Source organism: Glandiceps talaboti, chromosome 22 (assembly GCF_964340395.1).
Source record: "Glandiceps talaboti chromosome 22, keGlaTala1.1, whole genome shotgun sequence".
Taxonomy (NCBI): domain Eukaryota; kingdom Metazoa; phylum Hemichordata; class Enteropneusta; family Spengelidae; genus Glandiceps; species Glandiceps talaboti.
The window spans coordinates 29,992-47,487 of NC_135570.1; the positions used below are offsets into that span (position 1 = coordinate 29,992).

At 33.7% G+C, this 17,496-nt stretch overlaps 1 protein-coding gene across 1 annotated transcript in view; it reads right to left on the minus strand.

Annotated features, from left to right (window-relative positions):
• Positions 1–4,270: 4,270 nt before the first annotated feature.
• Positions 4,271–17,496, minus strand: part of LOC144452367 (cadherin-23-like) — a 105,977-nt gene continuing 92,751 nt past the window's right edge. Inside the window, exons 59-66 of the mRNA XM_078143460.1 lie at positions 17,128–17,411; positions 16,511–16,599; positions 15,786–15,941; positions 14,646–14,712; positions 14,038–14,162; positions 12,389–12,472; positions 8,342–8,429; positions 4,271–7,678 (exon numbers count right to left, since the gene is read on the minus strand). Of these exons, the coding sequence (XP_077999586.1) occupies positions 6,644–7,678; positions 8,342–8,429; positions 12,389–12,472; positions 14,038–14,162; positions 14,646–14,712; positions 15,786–15,941; positions 16,511–16,599; positions 17,128–17,411 (1,928 nt within the window). The 3' untranslated portion in view covers positions 4,271–6,643. The remainder of the gene's footprint in view (positions 7,679–8,341; positions 8,430–12,388; positions 12,473–14,037; positions 14,163–14,645; positions 14,713–15,785; positions 15,942–16,510; positions 16,600–17,127; positions 17,412–17,496) is intronic.

Genomic DNA, 17,496 nt, shown 5'->3' on the forward strand with positions numbered 1-17,496 from the left:
TATACAACAGGGATGGGTAGGTAATGAATACAGATTCACTTATCATAAATGTATGCAAGTATGCCTGGCAACAGGACCACACCCAGAGCAACAGTTACATGTAAATGACAGTTTATATTGCAAAGATGAAAACTGGGAAGGGTAGGAAAGTTAATAAAGATTTCAAAAATATATGCAAATATACCTAACAACAAGACCATGCCCATAGCAACAGCCAAATACAGTTGTGCTACAATGCTATCGGCACTATTTTCAGTAATTAGTTAAGAATGCACACTTGAAATTCATCATAATTTACTACAGACATTGACAATAGTAAAGCGCACAGCTTCTAAAATGTTGCATGATGTGACTTTTAGTTTTAATGAGTTATTTGCATAATTGATGATTTTCAGTAATTAGGCTATATCTTCAAAATGCAGAGTTCAATTTCAATATAAAGTGGTACATACTTCAAATATAACTAATTGTACATGTTCTGTAAAGCGTATTGATGTAACTTTAGTTTTAATGAGTAATTTGCATAATTGATGATTTTCAGTAATTAAGCTATATATATTAAAAATGCATAATTAACGATTTTCAGTAATATGGCTATTATAATAATGCATTTATCAAATTCAATTCAACTTGGTACATATTTCTATTTCAATAATAACTAATTGCATACTTTCTGTTCCATTTGAAAAATTATTGTGTGTAGGAATGAAAATCAAAAGACTTGCCCTTACGGAAGGTATTCAGTTTGAATCTGGTTATCTTTCCCCCATCATGGTTAGACTCGTACAATACTTTGTGTTAACTCATAGAATACCTTTACATTCTGGACAGACCCATACCTTGCTCACATACCTGTTTGCAAATATAGCAAAGACAAGAACCACCAGATTTAAACTGAATGCCTCCCATAAGGGTATTTTTGGGCCTACACACATTGTTTGAATGCAAAATTCTGAGTTATAGATGTACCATTTAATTTGAAAATTAATTATATGAAACTGTATGGAATTAAATTTGAAGCTTGTATAGTGAACATGTTGACTAATTGTCAAAATTGATTATATACATCACAATAAAGCATTCCCCGTCTCGCGGCAGATCTCGCGAGATATGCAAATAACCTAGCAACGGTTGCTATGAGGGTCAAGCTTTGCGGATTGGCCATGTTGTTTATATGAAAATCAACGCATTAGTCTGAAAAAAATACTACCGTTTGTGACCATCTACAATCGTAAGTCGTCATGGAAGACATTGAAATATTGAAAGTACACGAACTAAATAGCATGTTACGAAAATATGGTGTGTCAACAACAAATTAAAAGAAAGATATGTCACAGTGTCACACCGTCATTATATTTCCGGGAATACGTTGTCAGTGCCAAACTTATGCAGCATACTAGATGGCTATAATATTTCAATCTTGAGAAATGGTAATTAATGACAAGCAAAATCGAGTAGTTTTGATTATTAGTACACATGTACATGGTGGAAACATTTCCCGTCACCAATTTTCAATAGAAGTATATTAGAATGCAATGCACATGAAGTGTGGCGTAGTACTACACATCCACTGGCCCTAAGCCCTTATGAACCGTTGACATTTACACTGTTGACAAATACGGACGAAAGCTAAAAGTCTTACTCATTTTTAGAGTGCAAATGTCCCGTTTTGGTCCTAGAGTTCAGAATTGAAAAGTTCTAAGTTATCGTCACAGGTCGGGAAATCATAGTCAGTTCCTGACAATCGTATTCCGATTTTACCATATGTTATCTTCATACAATACGTACCAGTCTAGTTCCCGACGACCGTATTCCGATTTTACCCTACCGTAATAACGTAGAGTAGAATCGGAATATGGTCGTCAGGAACTAGACTGGGGAATCACCGGCGATGCGTGAAACACGTGTATGTGTCAGCCATGTTTATACTTGAGTTCGATGAACATGTTGTAGAACTCATAGTCCAAATTCGTAAAATAAAACGACATAGTATCTCTGAATTTTAATTTTAAATACATATATATAGCACATTTATAAATTTATATGATAAAATCAAAGACAGTGAAAAAAAATTCTCAATCGCTTTCAAAGTTTTTAGCGGACCCGGACGAATTTAGCCGACGAATTACAGACTAAGAATTACATCATTGCCAACTATTAACAGCACGTTATACAGTAAAGTGATCCCGTACACTTTGTTGTGTTGGTTTTTAGACGACGCTACGCGACGTATAAAAAGTCTATGGAAAAGTTATGACATTGTATCAAATTTTAGACGTTGGTTAAAAATAGGAATACAATATTTGCAACCTGATATGCAAGTTTTCAACCATAGGGCCTGCGATCCTCGAGTGGATCCAACTCTAATATTTTCAAGTTCATGTTGAAACTGATTTCAAAGGTAACACTGTCAATCTCAAACGCTCTTCATCTGCGCCCTGACGGCCAAAAAATCACCGTCACGTCTTATGGCTAGTTATGAAACCCCTGCCGGCGAATTTTACATACGCACATCGTTTTTATAACCATACTTTAAAAGTTTGCTTCCCTTGATCTATCATACATGCTGCACTGTACATACGATGACATTGAGAACAATAGTGTTGCTAAGTGTTTAACACTTCAGCTTGACCACCCGAACATGGTTGCTGTGCACTCAATGGTGTCTCCCGCGAGACGGATAATGGTCTATTGAAAACTACAACTACATCAAACATGTATGATTTGTTATGGTTGATGGATGTACCAAGTTAATTGAAATTTGAAGCATGCATTCCAAAGATATAGCTTAATTACTGAAGATCATTAATTATTCAAATTACTCATTAAAAGTGAAATCTACATAAAAAACCTTCATGAAACACATGCATTATGATTGATATATGTACCAAATCATATGAAATTTGAAGCTTGCATTCTTAAGATATAGCGTAATTACCAAAAATCATTATGAAAATTACTCATTAAAGGTTTAAGCTTATCAACAAACTTTATAGAACACGTGTTAAGGTTAGCATATGTACCAAATTACATTGAATTTTTGAAATATGTGTTCCAAAGTTATTATAATCCACTAGATGTTAATCTTATGACTATATTTTTTCTAAGTCATGTGTGTTTGTCATTTGTCAGGCTGTGGTCTTCCCTTTCACAAAAATTTTGTTATTTTAGGACAATAATGGAACATTAAACAAATTAAGAAGTATGACCTAAACCAATCTGATTAAAATCTGATGTAGTGTACATGTCACAATTTGTTTTTGGCTGTACGTTTGAACGTTTACTGTCGTTTGTTCTTATGTGAGAGCTTGTTACATCTGACACAATACCATAGGTTTTCCCAAATCCAATCTCATACTTGTGATTAGCCAACCAGAATCCGTCTTATAACACTCAACGTTCAAAATTGAAAGAAAAGAATGACTAAACAATAACGATAACATCGTTGTCTATGCTCTGTGCTCATGCTCTTTTCAAAGTGCTCTGAAGTACTGTCTGTACTCGTATGTTTCAGCATATTACGCGTTTTCATTGGTCGAGTGAATTCATTCAGTACTCTCGTGCACCGTCGCACGGCAATGTTCTTAACAAGCCTCCCACAGGCCGTATATGCATTCATATACTATATCGTTATTTAGGGCATAGCTAATTTATTCGTTTTGTACATAAACACTGCAACCAATCAGATTGCCCCTTGCATACCATATGATATACTGCTAATGCCTTGGCAAGAGCCTAGTACGTACACTAAAAACTGACTTGGCCAAGTTGGGTTCTTGTACCTGAAATTCATGTTTGCCATTCTACAGACAAGATTGGATTGATACATGTATGAACATAAAATAATGATCTATAAATCTTGCCTGTAAGTGTCAAGCAGGGTCTGTGAAAGCATGGATTTGTTGTACCGTCAGACCAGGCGTCCGATACAATCGTGAGTTTGTAGCAAGTACTGAAGTAGGTTACAATGTGTATTATCTCAATAGGGCCATGGTTACAACAAGGCAAGATTAGTTATTTCGAAATGAAGTGGTAGAAATAATAACTCTGGTTTGTGAGAATGCTCTCATGTGGCTTGGGAAAACTTATAGTGCTGTGTCAGATGTATGTAATTAGTGCTCACAAAAGAACAAATGGCAGTAAACGACAGTAAACATAACAGCCAAAAAGAAATTGCGACATGTACACTACATCGGATTTAAATCAGACACAGAATCAAACACAAAATACCAGACAAAAATTCAGTTAGTTTATTAAGTAAGTGAATATTTTAATTACATGGATTCATTTTTATGTACAAATTCTGTCATTATATTTTTTACAATGTTCACTTACTCTTTGCTACTTTCTACCTCCTACATGTTAAATGACTGATTCCAAATACATATAACTTACAATCTATAGTAATGAGTTAGTTTCCATATCATGTACATGTATACAGTACTTGTGGTATTCTGTTCAACTCTCACACACTGTACTACATGTGTGTTGATCGAGAATGTGAAAGCAAGCCACATCCCTAAAAGTCATCAAATGTGTGTATGTTAAATTTACATAATTACATGCATACTTCACATGCTTCATGTATTAACTCCTGTGCTCATCTCTACTGTGTATGTACATTTTAATACATAATGACTTCATTTAAATAATGTTGTCATGGTTGCATAGTTTTCAATCATAATTACTAACATTTACACATTCTTAACACAAGCAATAGCATGAGTGATAAACTGAGTACCACTGTCACCATAAGCAGGCTATGGTTTTCGTAATATACATGTTATAACTTCTGAAACCCTTCCTTTGAAAAAAAAGAATTCTTATACTATATTATATATAAAAAGTATGTAATTATTATATAATCTTTGAACTTCTAACAATGTCTACATGATATGAAATATACAATATTTTTTATATTTATTTGTGCAAGTCTTCACAACATCTTCATATTAAATTGTAGTAAAATGAGGGTAAAGTGAGTTGGAAAGTCATTAATTTAAATTGTTTGTGCACCCCTCATTTTGTACTTAAAAAATTGTAATTCCATTTGTAAAATTCTGACATTACTATAAACAAACTGAAAACAACTCGACATCACTGTCGGATGAAACAAGGAAGATTCACACACAGAACCGTTTATCACAGTAAGATAAAATGTAAACATTTTGAGTGCATACATGCTATCAATGCCTGTATCTTCTTGTTTAATGTAATTCCAAGCTAAAAATGTCATGTAAGCTGCCTAATTTAAACTCCTTTTGGTGTGGTTGTAAAGTGGCACAGTCAGTAACTTTACAGTTTTTGATGCTTACTGTTTTCACTTGATGTACCCTTATACTATACTAACAACTGTTAGGGCTCTCATAAGATATTCAGATATGAAGTCAAAATTACATAAAATACAATTTTCCGTCTACCTCAGTCAAGGCAAAATGCTACAGCCTCAGTTACCAAGCCTCTCTGTGCATATTTTACTGCCTTCATAAACTGCCTGTCTAGCTTTCACTAAAGAACTCTTTTATGTACTAATACATTCTTTATCATTGTCACAGACACCTCATTATTGTATTTTCTTGCTAAACAGGAAGCAATCACTGTATGTAACATATTTTTATACATTTATGATCAAGATGAGGTTGTTGTTCTACTTGACAGATAGTAACACCTTAGTTACTGAACACCTCAGGATTGAAAGTTGAGAATAGTCGTCCTGGCAGAATGAATTTTCTAAAAACCTTTCTTGTCATTAGTTGAAATGCTGTTATCTCTCAAGTAAAAACAATCTCAAATGGTCATGTGATTAGCTCACCTAACATTCTATTCTATTTGTGATGCAATGTACCTGTATATAACACTCACCTCTGCCTAACTATGCCCAGTACTCTTTCTTTACCAAACTGTCACTTGCAGGAGAACAACATTGACACTGGAGTTGCCTATTTAGTATTAAAGCCCAGAATGTGATTCTCTAAAATAGAGTTATAAATCTTGCATAAACAGACCTGTTGTACACTAGGATGAAGTATCATGGGTAGAGTATGGCCAAATAAAAAAAACAATATTGTGTTTCCAATAACATCACAGTCTGCATAATATGTTTGTCTACCTAAGTTATGATTGCCTTCATTTACACCTTATCAAACTCTCACAGAAATATTGTTACCAACGACTCTCTTATTTTGGGGTCAAAGTATTTTTTGAAAAATTTAAAGTAAAATAAAGTAAAATTCCGACGTACCTACCCTATTTTCTGAAGTCATGTTATCGGAAACAATTTTTTTTTTTTGCCTAAAGAATGATAGGAGCTTCATAGTTGACCTAAATATTATTTATGTAGGGTTTCTAGAGCAGCAAAGCTGCCAACATTGTTTTACATTCTCATGATGCTTCAGCCTGGAGTAAAACAGCTTTTTTTGGGTAAGATTGGATCCATTTTACAGCTCATTCTATCTCTCCCCTATAAAGATGTCTAAAATACTAAGCAATTTCAAAATGGCAGCATCTTCCTGGACAAACCTTGCGTAATATAGTTCTTCAAAAATCAGAAGAAGATTACACAACAGATATGATAGTCATTGTCTAACAGTTGTAACATAAAATTCACAAGGTCAGTGTGTTATATGTCATGAAATACAGCATATTAGAGAAATGTTTCTGTTTCTCCTTCAAGTGCAACTAAACGTAATGAATCTCTTTTACTGTCTTCTGATCCTGTAACACTTAATGCTTTGATGGTATCCCTAGAACTACTTGATTTTACTTCATCACTAACACCATCAAGGAAAGAGAATTCTCTGGCTCCATATCCTTCACTTTCATCTGACACTTCTCCCAGTGAATCTGGAAGTGAATTTTCATCCTCCATAAAGGCATTATTTATGAGTCCTTGTTTAGGCTCTAAGTCTAAGTCATCACCTCTTGTGATGATGTGAAGGGGCATGTCATCGCTATCAGCTTCATTGTCAATGGGAATATTTAACCCAATTTCTTCAGTAACTGGGTTTACATGATAAATCTGACAGGCTCCATCTGATCCAGATGATGAAGACAGTGAATCTGACAGTGAATCTGAATCATTGTTATTTTCTAATAGTGATATATATCCATTGTTGGTCACATGGTTTCCAGGCAGAGAATTTGCAACTGGTTTTGAATCTCCCAAGGTTTCTTTTTCCTCCCTTCCTAGAACAACTGTGAATTGTTGATTGCTGTCTCTTGGCAGGCTCCCATACTCTGCCTCATCATCAGCATTTGTTCCAGATGTTCTGGAGCAAACAGTTTTTACAGTATCTGTTTTGGAAACAGAAGACAATGAGCTGGAATCTTCCTCAAATATTGGTGTCAAAACCCTCCGAGATGAAAACTCTGGTGCGAATTCTCTCATTGGAACAATGTCTCCATTCAGTTCTGGTTCTGAGAGGCTGGTGCTGCTAGTTCCACTCAGTAAACCTGGTGAATCTATATCTGTGTCCGAGTCACCACTAGGGGGCAGCATTTCTATTTCAATATCACTATTTGTTGGTGACCGAGTATTGATAAAAAGTGGTAAAACAGATCGTTTTCCACCTGTACCGTTGGGATGTGAGAACGTCACCAATGATGTTTTACCATTTGGTTTAGACATACCTCTATGAGAACGTTCGTCTTCATCATGAAAGAAGTCCATGGTCAACTCCTGTATGTAGTAAAGTAAATATGAAAAACTTTTTAGGAATTGTACATATCAGCAAATTTGAAATCATTCTGATTCAGTCTCTAAAAACAGCGCACAATTTTGCAACTATATTTTCTGTGTATGTTCATTTTTACAACACACTTCACTCTGTTAGGGACGATCAAATAATATCACACAAGCTCAATAAATATAAGTGGTTTATTTACCCAAGCGTATAAAATTGATTACAAAATATTGTAATTTTGTTTGTTTAGGGGGCAGCAGGTTTGGTATCAATACAATTGTTGAACACCATTTTCAAACTTCAACCAAATATTGAAAACTTGTCCGCCTTCAACAATAACATGTTTTGTTATTTACTGCCAAGATGTTGACTAGTTGATTAAAATTCAGTGCTAATTTGACAATACAGAGCTAGGTTTCTGATTAGTACTTTAACGTAGGTGTGACTGCTGCAATTTTCACCATGGTTTTACATCATATATAAACATGTCAATGTCAGACCAGTGAATGTTTGTTTATTGTGTGACATTTTGCAATCGTCCCTTAGTTTTTCAGTCTGTACTCTACAGTGCCAGTGACAAGGTATAGCGCCCTCAACATAGAAACTGGTAATAACGTTTGTTTTGCTAAGTGACCAAACAAAGACCTGCAGCAGCTTACCTGAGCTTCATACTCTCTTTCAAAGTGAGACATTCCGTCCGGCCAATCACTGACCCAACTGTAGTTATCTATCCACAGAGGATTGGATCTGTAAGGTAAGTTGTACATAAAATTACTTACTATGTCTCACTTCCTGATATAAGGTACAACACTGTAATAGTAACAGTATCGATACTCTAGTCAGGACACCAAGGTCCAAAAAGTGGCGTAAAACAAAAGTTACCTTACATGGTTTGAAGTACAATTTTTGACATGACATTTGGCTAGAGTAATATCTGGGCCTTCAGAAAACACTGATGTTGCCCCTCTGGATTCTCTTGTGCAAACTCACAGGAGGCAGTTTCCATGGTAACAGTGACATTATTTAGAAGGATGTTAAACATTAAAAAACGTCATATTTCTGGCTCCAGAAGTGCTATAATTATAATCAAAGTCTGTATATATATGTTTGGGGTGATGGGCAACTTATTGATCACATGACCTTCCGATCTTACATAGTCAAAATTCAAGGTTATCTTATTTTTTCTATAGTCTTACTAAAACTCTGGTGGAAAGTTGTAACTAACTTCAGGCATAGTTGTTATGGCTGAAATCAGTCATAAAATAGCAAATGATATATGTAGTCTTTCAGAAAAAATACAGTAAAAAGCCTTTTTGGAGATGCTTTATTACAAAATCCTGTTACCAAAACAACTGATATCTAGATCCGCAATTATGAAATATATGGCAATACTTAAGATCTCAAGGTCCCAAGTGCTATAGATATGACGGAAGTGTCTGTACATAGGTTTTAGGGGACGGGCAACTCAGTGAATACATGATCATTTTGATCCAAAGTCATCATAATTTTTCAGTTTTTATCAACAAATCACCGAAACATTACAATAATTACAATTAAAACATAAACGTTATATGATTCAAAGAGGTCATAATAGAAAGATTATGACAAAAATCTATTGTAAGTTGCTTTGAAATTACCAGGTCAACAAATTTGATATCTTGAATAATTCTGGAACATTTTAATGCTGTATATCTTGGTGTCTGGAAGAGCCATATGTCAGTATGATACAATTGGTTTTGAGGGATGGGCTACACATTGGTTACGTGACATTGTAGGTATGAGGGCAGGCATTTCATGGGGGTGGTTCATACAGTAATATGAAAATGTTCAGTGCTGGCACATTACCACTGAGGAAGAATCCTATCAGATATCATTGCTTAAATGGCTACAAACTCAACATAGAAGAGGAATCACAACTAAACTTGAAATTAATCATCCAGTATGGGTAAATAAAGAGACAAACATATCTCAGAAACGACTTATTACATCAAGGGAAGAAATCTACTAAACACAGCAGACAAAATTATCAATATGATTCAAAGAAATATGCTTGAAGTATTGCCAAAAATCCTTTAAAAATGCCATATGATAACCCATTATCTAAAACGTATGTATCACTGAGTAGCCAGTCCACTAAGACATATGTACAGACACTTGCATCATATCTATAGCACTTTGAGACCTTGAGATATACACCATTCTCGTTTTTTGCATGATTCTGTATCTCGAATTTAGTCCTGGTTACAAACTTTTGTAAGTACAGGTGTAAGTATTGGGAATGAAATTTACAAAACCAATCAAGTTATGTCAAATTAGTTAATGTCAAATTCAAATAATCTCTACTAACCAATCCTTTCTCTTCATATTGACCAATCAAATAAAGGTAAATATCAAATTTGAGCCAATATGTATGGGATGTAGGCACGTTTTTTTTTGTTAGGTGTCAATAAAGTATGAGTAGCTGTCTCTATAGTACTTAGTTGTACAGGTGTCATTCCTTTCTCGAACCCATTTCTAGACAATTACCTTATACCATAGTAAACTTACCCTAAACATACCTTGGCTACAAAATTTATGACAGACTATATAATTTGCTATCTGATTTGCAGCCTTACAGGTCATGTCTGCAGTAGTTTATAGCAAAAAACTACTGTAGGTTTTTCCATAAAAGTGAAAATTGAGGTGACCTTATACTTGGATCAAAAAGATCATGTGATAAGTGAGTTGCCCATCCTCTAAAAGCAATATATGGACACTTCCATCATATCTATAGCACTTTGGGACCATGAGATATTCAGTATTTTCATATTTTGGTATAATCACTGATCTCAATACCAGTTGTCGTGGGAACAGAATTTTGTACCACTATACAGGCTTACACATTATGTCTTGGTGGTAGTTAGGGAAAACACCTGTGAATGTTTTGATTAAAAAGTGAAAATATTGCGGTGTCCTTGTAATTAGACTATGACCCTGACCTTAGATCGAAAAGATCATGTGATAGGTGAGTTGCCCGTCCCCTAAAACCTATATATAGACATTTGCATCATATCTTTAGTACTTTCATATTTTGGTGATCTTGATACCAGTTGTCTTGGTAACAGAAGTTTGTAATAAATACAACTCCGCATATGGCTATCTGCTGTATTTTCCCTGAATGATTTTCATCTGTAAAGATCATGTCTGATGTTAGCTATAGAAAAGATTCTGACAGTGTTTTAATAATAAAAAAAAAATAAGATGGCTTTGAATTTTGACAATGACCTTGAATCGAAATGATCATGTAATCAGTGAATTGCTTGTCCCCCAAAACCCTATATACAAACAGTTACATCATATCAATAGCATTTTTAGATTAGTATATTAACACGTTGTATAATTGGGGATACTGATAGCAGTTGTCTTGGTAAGTTTTTTACTACAAAGCAACTTCATATATACTGTTTTTCAGATTGTATATTTGGCTATTTTCTGACCGACTTACAGCTTCACAAGTCATATCTGATGGTGGAGTATACTGAAAAGTTCAACAAATTAAGATGACCTTGAATCGAAGAGGTCATGTGATCACTGAGTTCCCTGTCCCCTCAAATATATATACATATACTTTAATTATGATTATACCATTTCTGGGGCACGGGATATGTCATTTTTAATATTTTAGCATCATTCAAAATAAGGTCAATGTTACCATGGAAACCGTCTCCTGTGAGTTTGCGCAATAGAATCCAGAGGGGCAACATCAGTTTTCTGAAGGCTATAAGATGTTACTCTAACCCAATACACTGCCAAAAATTGTACTTCACAATTTCAGGCTTGGCACCCTGACTATCTATGTATGGGCACATGTAAGTCTCCAAATTATCAATTATGTCTAAAAGTACTTGAAGACTTCCTAAACTTTTTTGACATTAACAGAACACATATACACAAATGATTTACTTGTCCTAGATTGCAAATATTCTTTCATGCCAAGAACAATCCTTGAATATCAAGGAAACAGTGCTTACAAACCAGCTACCAGATTCAGTATGTGATAATCCATTTTTACCTCCTGTAATGGAGTGTATGTGTCTATGGACACGATATCTAAAAAATTGTAATGAAAATCGCTATACATCCAATGAAACTTAATTAGGCTGTATCTTAAGAATGCAAGTTTCAAATACAATATAATTTGGTATATACATGTAGCCTATAGTTTTAGTTGATCATTTTCGGTAATTACTTAGACTATATGTTATGAATGTATATTTCATATTCAATGTAATTGGTACATACATTAAACATAACAAAGCACTTATGTGTTATAATGCTTGTTCGCATAGCTTATAGTCTTAAATGAGAAATTTGCATAATTAATGATTTTCAGTAATTAAGCTATATCTAAAGAATAAATACTTCAACTTCTACAACATTTGGTACATATATCAATCATAACAAAGCACACATGTCCTAGTTTTTTAAGTGTTAATGAGTAACTAGCATAATTGATAATTATCAGTAATTAAGTCATATCTAAAGAATGCAAACATATCTGTTGGCATATTATTTAGTTTAAAAAGAGCGATTTCGGTAATATTAAGAATGTAATCTTCAAATTCAATATAATTTGGCACAGTCATCAACTACATGTATAACAAAGCACACATATCCTATATAAAGCCACGTAATAGAATCACGTAATAAATCTAATGTTAACTTACCCCTGATAGCTAGAATCACGTAATAAATCTGATGTTGAAGCACCATACGAAAATGTAGCTATGGCTTCAAGTTTACTTCTGTGCCTGTAAAAAAAAAAACTAATTTTTTTAGTAAAAGTTGATTCACAAGTTCCTTTAAATTGGTGTCTGTAACTCACTTATCAAAAGTTTATGCAATTGATTAATAACAATGATCTGATTTAGGAATCTGTCCCTATAAATAAATAAAGTCTAAATTTGATTTATAATATTGGCCACTTACTTTATCTTGAATTATTAAGGACTATTAGTTTATTTGAATTCATTACAAACCCTTGAATACACTGATGTGATTTATATGTATGTAACATGCCCATATTTTATACAGACCATTTTTTTTAGAAGTTGTAGCTTTGCATACATTACAGTTTGAAATGGCAGCCTACATAATGAACTAACATTTTTGACAATGTATTGTTGATTACCAACAATCGTAAAAGATTTTGTGTGAGGGATACATGAAAGTCATTCAGTGTTCTTCATGGGTCTGTATGGAATTCACATGCAATAAATTCCATTGATTAATTCATATAAGAGGTCTAGCCACAATAATACCAATTCTCTCTTCTATGTAAAACTTTTGGAGTTCTTATGTTCAAATGGTTGGAATGCTAGTGACTCAGAATCAGCAGGTTGTTTGTTTGTGAATGGTCACGATTTGAACTATGACTATGCCCCAGTCAACCCAGCTGTATAATTTGGAACCTGATATCACAGAGGACTTCAGTGTCATGCAAGCCTCAATGGTTGTGGGGATTGCGTATACCCATTAAGAAAGTTATGCTGTTATGCTGTAACTTTGTGGTTTCAAACTAACCTGGAACAAAAATGTTTATATACATGTAGATGTTGTTAAATAACATGTATTTGGATTCATAGTTTGTGTCTCCACATAATACTACAAAAAGTCATAGACGTTGAATTTACAGTGAAAATCAAACTGATGATATCACCTATAAACACTAGGGTGCACAGAACAGGTATTTGTTATTGTTTGTATAGCAGTAAAATGTGTTAGCTAGACTGCTACTTTTACCATTTCTTTCACAATTTCTTACATTCATTTATACTGTACCAGGACATTGCTACATGTATGATCTCAAAATGATACACTGTACAAGTGTTCAAAAAGTTTTATTTCATTTAATTGTGAGCACCCAAATGTCTATAGTCAACATTTGAGTTGTACCATAACTTCAACAATGTGTATTCCTATTGTAGTAAATGTAAAGACAAACTAAACAACAATACATGTAACACCTACATGTATATAAATATTGTTGGTTTGGGGCTGGGTTGAAATTGTAATGTTCTTCACCCAGGGTAATGTGTTGGAAAGTGCTATTAGGTCTAAAAAAAATTGTGTGGTTCCGATTACGCTCAATTTTACAATAGGTGGGATAAATAGATTTTTTGTTGTTTTTTCCCATCAGATGTACAGTTTTATACTGTCTTTTTAAGTTGATGTCAGTTTCCACTATTTCTCGCAAGACTTTACAATTTTTGTGATTTTTTTTTCAAATAGGTATGATGAAAAACTAGATATGATCAGGTAACCGGAACCAAACAAATTTCTTTTAGGCCTTATAAGAAATCATATTGTAACTTACTTGTATTTAATCCAGCATATACACACAATATAGATGAAGACACCAATGAAGAGTAATATACCAATAGTTACCAGTGCTGCTTCTAACAATGAGATGTCTTCCTCAACTCTTGGTGGTATAGCAGGCTGTCAATGAATTAACATAAGTCAGTTAATATATACATACTGTGCAAGCATTTATTTTGATGCACACAATTAAGCTGAACAAAAAGTTTTCACATTTTGTCTCCACTATTCATTTGTTAAATAAACCATTTTTTTTACTACAGTGTACTCATAGCTCCATCATATTTGTTAGTAAATATATTGATTTCAAATAAATCTACCTTTGGTTATTCAGAATTTACTGGTGAACAAGATTTTCAATTATCACACTGACTTATTTTTGCACAAACATTGCTAGTGAAAATACGTTTAGAGTCTAAATTAGCAAGTTGACAATGTAATAGATGTGATATTTTATAATAAACACTACACCTCAAATGAGTCCCTAGTGTGAGTTTTTCTATATACATTTTCTCTATAGTTTTTCTATACTCATTTTCTCTATTCATGTACATCAAAATTATGTTGGTCAGACAATCCCTATTTTATGGAATTCATACTTACCACTATTTCTATAACGTTATAAATCTTAAACAAGTTGACTAAACTTGCATAGTTTTCATCTATGATTCTGTAAAATAGACAAAGGAATCAAAAATAGTAAGTATAGATCACACAAATCACAAAACTTCACACTGAATTCTTGGTACCTGCAACAGTATTTTACATCGTGCTAGAGAGTCAAAATAGTATAAGATGGACACTTTATTCTCACACATGCCTATAATATGTGTAACGTGTGGAGTAGGAGTTGTGGCATCAACCAAGAAATTGTCAATGAGTGGTCATTATTTTATGACAAACAGTAGGAGGTACCTGATAGAATTCTATTGCAGGTGCCAAAATTAAAGTACTCTCTATGTTCAACACTCTGAATTAAAGCACACTCCTGCTCTCTCTGTCAATATGTGCCACACTCATTTATTGTGTCCATATCAAGTTTAAAAGAATACTCTTCCAATTGCTTTAATCATAAGCATACTGCTGCATAGTATAGATGTGGCCTTTCTAACAGGGTCAATTTGTAAAGTATGTTTTCTGCTAACAAACAGCAAACTGATTACAGTGAATGATAGAAGTCTGATTATATTTAGCTCTCAATGACATCTAGACGATGGTTTAGGACATCTACGTTTACACTCACATTATTGACTATCTACTTGCTTTGAACTGCTAACATTGTTTCCACTCACATTATTGACTATCTTACTTGCTTTGAACTGCTAATATTGTTAACAGATTGATTACAATGAGAGACAACACATACTGGGATCAATTCAAACAGTATACTTGTACACTTGATATAGATACTATAAATGATGGTAGGAAATCATGCAAATGTTTTACTTGAGTTGTTAATCTATAGAACCATCCATACCACTACTAGAATCGTCATCATCACACCAATTCCAACATTGCATGCATTTATTACTATCATCATCAAGACTGTCATCAACACAACCAGTGTTATCATCATGGTAACGTCCATAAAAAACATCAATACTATCAACATCATCTCCCACCAATAACTACTATCATAATATCATAATTATAACCATATCCCATTCCTTCTCCAACACAGGCATTTTAATATCAACAAAAAAGTGGGTTTTGTTGACAGAGTGTATAAAAACGTAGACTTACTGAATAACATGAGTGACATCCATTATAGCATTGGTATGTGGATCTACAGCATGTATTAACATATCGGTTTTACCAAAATCTACATCACTGCTATCACTTATATGATACTGTATATCATCAACATGTATTAGGGCGCCAGTCACGTTAGATATCAAACTACAGTAGACAAACAAACAATCACAAATAATTAGTTATTCACAGAATCAGAAAAAGCTGTCATCAAAAAATACACTATACACAGAGATTTGACAACAAATCCTGGTACTTCCATCCTCCTTAGTGTACATCCACTGTAATGGCTAATTTAAAATCAACAAATGCTATGGGAAAATTAAGTGATGTTGGGTGACAAAACAGTCCTGACAGCAAAGCTGAAATTGGAGAACATTGTGCTTATTTGTATGTAAATTTACACCTGTCCAACAACATATTTGATGTCAAACTAACATACATATTGATACAGCTAAAACAGGGAGTGTTTGACAGAAGACTACATAATATATATATATTTAAGCCAATTGTTTGGCAAGCTGAGGTTTGTATATTGCTCAATAGCAGGACTGAGATTGAAGAGAGTTTTGATTCTCCAGTGTTCAGCAGTAAAAGTGATGTTATTTATCAAGTGAAACAACCACCTAAACTAACAAAACTATCGACTTTGATCACAAATGTACATGTTACATATAGTCTTTTTGGCAAACACTGCCTGTTTTAGCTGTACATACCTTATAAGCTGTTCTTTGAAATCTTTGACAGTATCAGGATCATGGTTAAAGACTATCTTCACTCTTTGATTGTCTTTCAGCATATAAATCTGTGTAAAAAAAGTACATTTCTTTGTTTCAAGTATTTATTTTGATTTCAGTCTGATTGTGAAAGAACCATCTCAGTAACAACCTTCAGTTTTTGACTTGGTTAATGGGCCAACAGAATTACAAATAAAAAATTTGTTGGTAAACTGTTTTGAAAACCATTTAAACTTGCATCCCATTTTTAGGATGTTTTTACATACTAGAGTTAAAAAAAAACAAGTTATGCAGGGTTAAGAATTGGGAATCATGGCAACAGAGGGGGAAAATCTGTTAAAACCCACATATACCATTTCTTGTAAAATATTTTGTAGAGAAGAACCCAGTAAATTATGTAGGGGAACTCAGGTAGATTTCACTTATTTATCACCCTCAACAAAAATACAGAATAATTAATATGTATGATCAGTTTTGATTAGATCAATATTTAAATTTGAACCCTTCATACAGAGGACTGATAGATAACAAAGGACATACAACATCTTACAATTATTCAAAAATGTCACGCAGAGAATCTGAAAAATAACACTTACCTTGATGATGGCAGAGTCATTATGATGGCTGATATCTTCAGCTTGTATTTCAAGCTGAAAATAACCATGGTAGAATGTGACGAAAAGTTCATTTGTACGCACTGTGCCATCAAGTCGGCCTATCTTAAATGCATCAGGCTCAGGACGTTCTGATCCGTCATTAGTTGTATCAATGTGAATGCTGTTTAAGATCGTGTAGACCACTATACTGTTGTTACCAGAATCATCATCTCTTGCTACCATGGTGATTAGCTCCGACTCATACTTGGCATCCACTGACAGACCTGTACCAGAAAAATTCATTAATTGACTGAAAATAATATTTCCAAAATATAGAAAATAAAGTACATGACATTTTTCTGGCAATGA